The sequence below is a fragment of the Marmota monax genome, unplaced genomic scaffold, assembly GCF_021218885.2.
Source record: "Marmota monax isolate L192 unplaced genomic scaffold, Marmota_monax_Labrador192_F-V1.1 WCK01_AAM20220418_F8-fsc02883, whole genome shotgun sequence".
Lineage (NCBI taxonomy): Eukaryota > Metazoa > Chordata > Mammalia > Rodentia > Sciuridae > Marmota > Marmota monax.
Genome location: NW_026692889.1, coordinates 1 through 6,111, shown reverse-complemented (window position 1 = coordinate 6,111; position 6,111 = coordinate 1). Strand labels below are relative to the sequence as shown.

Sequence of the window (6,111 nt, the reverse complement as noted above, 5' to 3'; positions counted from 1 at the left end):
AGATAGGCTAAGCAGTAAGGGAGGTCTCTTCTGGAACTGACAGGACCAGAGGGACAGAAATGTAGAGGTAGAATTAGTGATTCTGTGTTTAGTTGAGTAAAATGGGCTGGCCAAAGTAGAGAAGCTGGAGAACCACAAAAGCCATAGAACCCAGGATCCAGCTGACAAGAAGCCTCAAATGCCAGGGTAAAGAACCTGGACTTGGCCTCCTTGGAGAGGGAAAGTATATTCTGGAAAAGGAAGTGATAGAATGGAAAAACAGTATATGTGACCCCACCAGTCGTAGAGCAAAGAATTAGAGGCTGGAGACACCTACAAAACTATTGTTGAAAAGAAAACTATTGCTGAGACTGAGGGGGCATGGATAGGCAAGGTAGCATAAAATAAAGACAAAGGACTAAACTGATAAATCCCCCCAATAGCTTAAAGAATGATTAATTCTGACTCATTATAGGGTAAAAGTCAAAAGTAACTCTAAGGTGGAGAATTCTTGATATGAAGTCAGGAGGGGGAAGAGTTCCACGGCAAAAATGAGAAAATAAGTTTACTAAAAGGAAGGAAGATAATTCATTCAGGTTCCAGAATCTGAGTTACAGTAACTACCTACACATGGAAGGATCCCAAAGGGACTGAGGACAGAAAAAAGGGATGAGAATAGCAAAAAATCTGGAGATACTGACACAACAGTTATTTTCAATTATTTTTACTTGGACTTGCTCTCTAAGTAAATAAGCAGGCAGCAGAGGGAATATTACTGTTAAAGACTTAAAAAAGGGATAAGCAAAAGGTACAATCAGAGGGGTAGAAGAGATGGGAAATGATATCACGGAAAAGCTTAGACAAACAAAGACCCAAAAAGAAATGCATCTTGGGGCTGGGGTTGTGGCTCAGTGGTAAGAGCGCTTGCCTAACATGTGTGAGGCACTGGCTTCAATTCTAAGCACCGCAAACAAATAAATAAAATAAAGGTCCCTCAACAACTAAACAAAAAATTTTTTTACAAAAAGAAAAGAAAAGAAAGAAATGCATCTTGATGGGCAGTATGGTGGGAATTTAAGGAAAGACTTGCTGGAGGAGGTCACTGACGTAAGGGAGAATTCAGGGAAGCAAATGGTCCAGAAGGCTCAAGAGGAACCAGACATAGGTTTGTACTTCAGGAACTTAGTTACAAAAGGCAAACTAAGATCAAACAGAATGCACCAGTAACAGGAAGGTTTCTTTCTTTTCTGGAACAACACTGTGGGATGATTTAAAGGCAGAAGTAATGAAGGATGTAAAGAGGGAGAGAAAACGGAAGATGTAAATACTGGAAGGAAAATCAGGAGCAAAAAAAAAAAACAAAACATAAAATATGCAGCAACTATAGTTGTTAACGGCTAAAGGCCACCACAATTGGGTGAGCTGTGCACTATAATAAGATCATAAGTTTTTTTATTTACTATGACACATTTTTTGGCAGATGGCAGTGTACTGTCTTGAGAAAAGGGCGCCTTTTTCTAATTCACACAATGCAGCCACCCTGGCTCTTCTTCCTTTCTGTCCCATCTGGAGGGTTTCCCCACTATAGGGAAAGTTGAGCTGGCCCTACACTCTCCCCTAGAATTTGCTCCTAAGTCAAGCCTCTACCATCCAGAAAGGGCTGCTGTTAGGTCTGAAGATATCTGTAGTGCTGGAGGTTATTTCCAGGACAGACTACCCAGCAGGGTGATCATCTGTATAAAAGGCTCCACAGAGAACTCAGGGATAGGCGCCAGCCCCTCCTCTCAAATCTTCACTTCTCCTTCAGGCTCAACCTCCCTCCACCAGCCTCCAATCATCACTCCACCTACCTGTTCAGCGTTTCTTTGGGATTGCAAGTGAGAGTGCAGGCGCCGGATGAGGGGGACACCATTCCGTGCCTGCCGCTTCAACAGCCAGTAGTTGTGAAGCCGCTGCATGAACTGGTTTTTCCTCTGAAAGGAGAGACCACTACAGATCTTGTTCAACCTTGAGTAGAGGCACAGAGAAGTGAAAGATAGGGTCAGAGGGCAGCCCAGATTATAGCCCACACATCCTATCCAGAACCCGGTTCATTTCTGAGAGGAAGATAGAATAAAATAGCCAAATGCCTCACCTCAGAGAAAGCCTTGAAAAAGATAGCAAAGTTAAGCAGCTCAGATTCAGCAAGAGGTACTTTACTTGCTTTTCCACCTCCTGTGTCACAGCCTTGATCCTCCAAAAGAACCTATTTCCTGTGATCCTGGACTCCTTTATTCCAAGTATTATCTGAGAAATGGGCCTGTACACTAAAACCTCCACCCTCCTATTAGTAAAGGCAGCAAAAGAAACAGGAACTTAAATAAGCTATGGGCAATGTGGTCACTATTACTGCCTCATGTGGCTGAGGATCCCAGCTCACAATCAAGAAGGAAGGAAAAACCAGTAGGAATACATCAGGTTACTGCTTTCTGAGCCCAAATGCAACCCTTTAAGAGTTGTTTGATCTCTGATTTTCATTTTTAAAAATCAACAGCCTAAAAATGCCTAATTTTGAGCCAAATGGAGAAAAAAATGGATCTAAAGGTGTAGGATGGAGGATCTGAGGGAAAACCTAGCTAAACTACCCAAAAGAGAAGTCTTAAGGTCTGGGGTTAGGCCTGTAACACCTGGGGTGGAAGGAACCAGTAAGAACCTAAAATTTCTATGTTAATGCCCACACTGTAGGAGGAGAAACACTATTTACGTCACAAAAGACAGAAAAGCAGCTTAGATGTATCAATTGAATAAATGGTCAATGCAATGGATGCAGTTAATAAGATGGTGGATCTGAGTGAGATCTGAATCTATGATCTCTCTGCTCTACCATGGTGCATTCAAAATTGTTTCTCCACAGGGTAAGTCAGGTCTCAGTGCTCCTGTGTTATTTCCTCTGTTTTGTCTCTTCACCCCACTCCACTGAAAAGAAAATAAGTGTGGTTAATCAAGAAGGCGGAACCTTAGAAGGATGGGCATGTTGGGCAGGACATTGCTTACTTGGGTGTTGTTCATCTTCACAGTCAGACACTCCTGCCCCAAAGCCAAGCTTATAAAATCAAGACCTACACCTTTCCCCAAAGGACAGATCCCCACCAATGCCCATGCCAAGCACACCTGCCCAGATGCAGGCAGCCCCCTCCCTCTACAACCTTTTGGCCATGGGGGGCCCCAACAGCATTTGTGCAAGTAGGGAAAAGAATAATAATAATAAAATAGCAGCAGCAGCAGTGACCACCATTTATTGAGTACTTACTATTTGCCAGACACTGTGCTAAGTGCTTTACTAATATTACCTCATTTAGTTTTCAGAATTCTATGTGACGATTCATTTATAAATAAACTAACTAAGACTTAGAGCTGTTAAGCAACATGTCGAGTCATATAAGTACTAAGTAACAGAAGGTCCGTCTGGCTGTTAGTCAGTGTAGCTGGTGCCTGGGAGAGGCTCTAGAAGGACAGACATGACACCCAAAGATCTAGCCCCAGGGCCTAGTCACACTACAGACAGGGACAAAGCATGGATCTACTTACCTCAGGGAAGAGGTAGCCTAGAACAGCTCTATGCCTAGAATACACCCAGAATCACTGGAATTCTAACTTGGGCCATAGGTTGCAACAAGAGCATCCCTGCCTTGGTCTCACTTTTATGTCTTCTTCCTCGTCTGCCAAGTCTGGTTAGGCAGATTTGTCCAACCAGAAATGTAAACAGATTTCATACTTTTCATTCCCCACAATCTTCCAGTATTCCTTTCTCCCTAACCTTTTCATGGAGGCGACAGTACTAGCCTCGAGGTATCATGAGCTACAGCTTGTAATCCAAATCTGTCACTTTTCACCTGGTCCCATTTCTTAGAACAGGATGTGGCATGTAGTAAGTGCTCAATAAATATATCATTGAATGAATAAAGATGTAAACAACTTTACCTCCCGGGGCCGTGGTTTCTTCATCTGGGGGTATGGGAGAAGGTGCAAGGACTACATTAGATGAACAATCTCCAACATTCCTTCCTGCTCTAATCCTGTATACTTGCTAATGAATCACCCTTGAGATGAGCCCCTGCTGGAAAATCCTCCTTGTTTCTTGCTTTTCTACCAAATTCCCACCTAACTGCTTCAACAACTTAACTGAGATTTTAAAACAAGTACAATGATTTCTCTACAGCTTCAATGGGGGCCCAGGAGTTTTAGTTACACAGCTAAATTTTCCCCTAAATCTAAAGATTCTGAAAAGAAGGAATAAAACGTTCTTCCCACACTGCCACCCCCTCATACAAAGTCCCTGATACACCCAGGACAGAGTTTGTTGTACAGAAAACCTGTCAACCCCTTATCAGAGTGGTTCCAAATTAGGAATACTTCTATTCACCCAGGGGTGTTTGGAAACTCGTGTGAGGTTTTCACAAAGATCAGGCAATTGGATGGGATGAAACGCATTTACCAAGAGCAAGGATGCTAATAAACATTTAGAAATGTAAGGGACAGTTCTAACAATGAAGAATTATTCTGTCCAAAATGCCAATTAGTGCCCTTCTAAAAAATACTACCTTATATATCCTGTTACCCGAGTTTCTAAGCAACTCAAGTGTTTTGCTTTACCCGGAACCAAAGGAAACACATTACTATGAGGATACAATCAAAACCACAAAACAAGCTGGGTGAGCCAGAATCCAAAGGAGATATTTAAATATGGGGCATAGAAAAAGACATCCACCAACCATATTTGAGGAAGGCCTGGCCCAAAGCCAAGACCAAACCAAGAAGAAATCATGAATCGTTAAAGAGTCCATCTGGGCAGGCTCACCTGTAAGAGGGTATCTGTGGGACAGTGACCATGGGGACAGTGGCGGTCCCCATGGTGGGTGTGTCTCGGCCTGCTTCCTCTGGCTCCTTCTTGATCTTTTGCTTCAAACTCATCTTGTTCTTCTTGGGCACTCCCTTCAGAGGGCCACCCACCCCACTTTGGCCTTCCTGCTCCTCCTCCTCCACTTCTTCCTCTTCTTCTTCCTCCCCACCACCCTCCTTCAGCCCATCCTCGTCCCCAGCCTCACTGAGGCTTCTGGGGGAGTCACCCTTCCTCCTGGCAGTGGCAGAACCTGGTGGCGAGTGGGCCTCACAGTAGGCGGTCTTACGCACGGTGAAGATGGTGCCATTGAGGCTGGTTTCTCGCATGGGCTCAATCTTCATGAAGAGCCCAGCCCGCTGTGCACATGTCACATGGAAGGCTGTGTAGCAGTTCACTTTATGGCACTGGATAGCTGCACCCAGCCCCTTCTGCTTGCAGATATAGCAGGTGAGTTTCCATCGGGCAGGTGGGATGTTGTCGATGCCCTCAATAGGCTCCAGGAAGACAGTGTTAGCAAAACAGACTTCTGGAATCCAGATGGCACACACTACATGGGCCCAATGCCCATCACTGGTCTGTTTGAAGGCACCACCCTTGTTGGGGCAGAGGACACAATCCACAGGCCGAGAGGGAGACTGCAGGCAGCAGCGGCATAACCACTGGCCCTCGGGGATATAGGGTACACCATAGCACTCCTGATGTACGGCCAGGTTACAGATGTCACAGAAAAGAATGACATTGCTATTATGACATTCATCATCCAGGCATACACAGCAGAAGGCATCTTCATCAATGAGTGACTGTTGGGCCCCACTGCTACGACTCTCCAAGTATGACTCCTTCTCAAGCCGGTCCACCAGCAGCTCAAAGGTGTCTGCTGACACCAAACTGTGCCCATCTACTCGCCGCTTTTCATTCACCATGTCCAGCCAGGCAAGGTCCTCCTCATCCATGTCATACTCTACCTCTGCATCCAGGTCTTCAGGTGGCTTCTCAATGTAGCGGTAATAGGCAGCGGGCAATGGGGGTGCTTCAGGCTGGCTGCCTGGATCCACCACACGGAAGCTGGGCTGTGGGAGGTGGAAGGAAGTTCCAGATGCATGCTTAGAGCAGGATTCCTTCTTTTTGCCCTTGGATGACGTTTTCTTGGACTTGCCTGGGAACTGAGGCTGCTCACTGTTTTCTTTGTTACTATTGCATTCGGAACAAAGTATTACATAATGTATATATCTGCTTGTGTACATACATGTATT

General features: G+C 44.8%; 1 protein-coding gene across 1 annotated transcript; it reads right to left on the bottom strand.

Annotated features, from left to right (window-relative positions):
• Positions 1 to 785: 785 nt before the first annotated feature.
• Positions 786 to 6,102, bottom strand: LOC124096659 (bromodomain and PHD finger-containing protein 3-like). The gene is made up of 2 exons (XM_046450580.2): positions 4,817 to 6,102; positions 786 to 1,986 (listed from the first exon to the last, which is right to left on the bottom strand). The coding sequence occupies exons 1-2, from the start codon at positions 6,100 to 6,102 to the stop codon at positions 1,764 to 1,766; spliced, it is 1,509 nt and encodes a 502-aa protein (XP_046306536.2). The 3' UTR covers positions 786 to 1,763.
• Between the last annotated feature and the right edge of the window lie 9 nt (positions 6,103 to 6,111).

Coding starts and splice junctions, on each gene's coding strand:
- LOC124096659 (XM_046450580.2), bottom strand. CDS start 6,102: ATGTACACAAGCAGATATATACATTATGTAATACTTTGTTCCGAATGC. Junction 1,987..4,816: donor CCACAGATACCCTCTTACAG/GTGAGCCTGCCC, acceptor CCTCTACTCAAG/GTTGAACAAGATCTGTAGTG.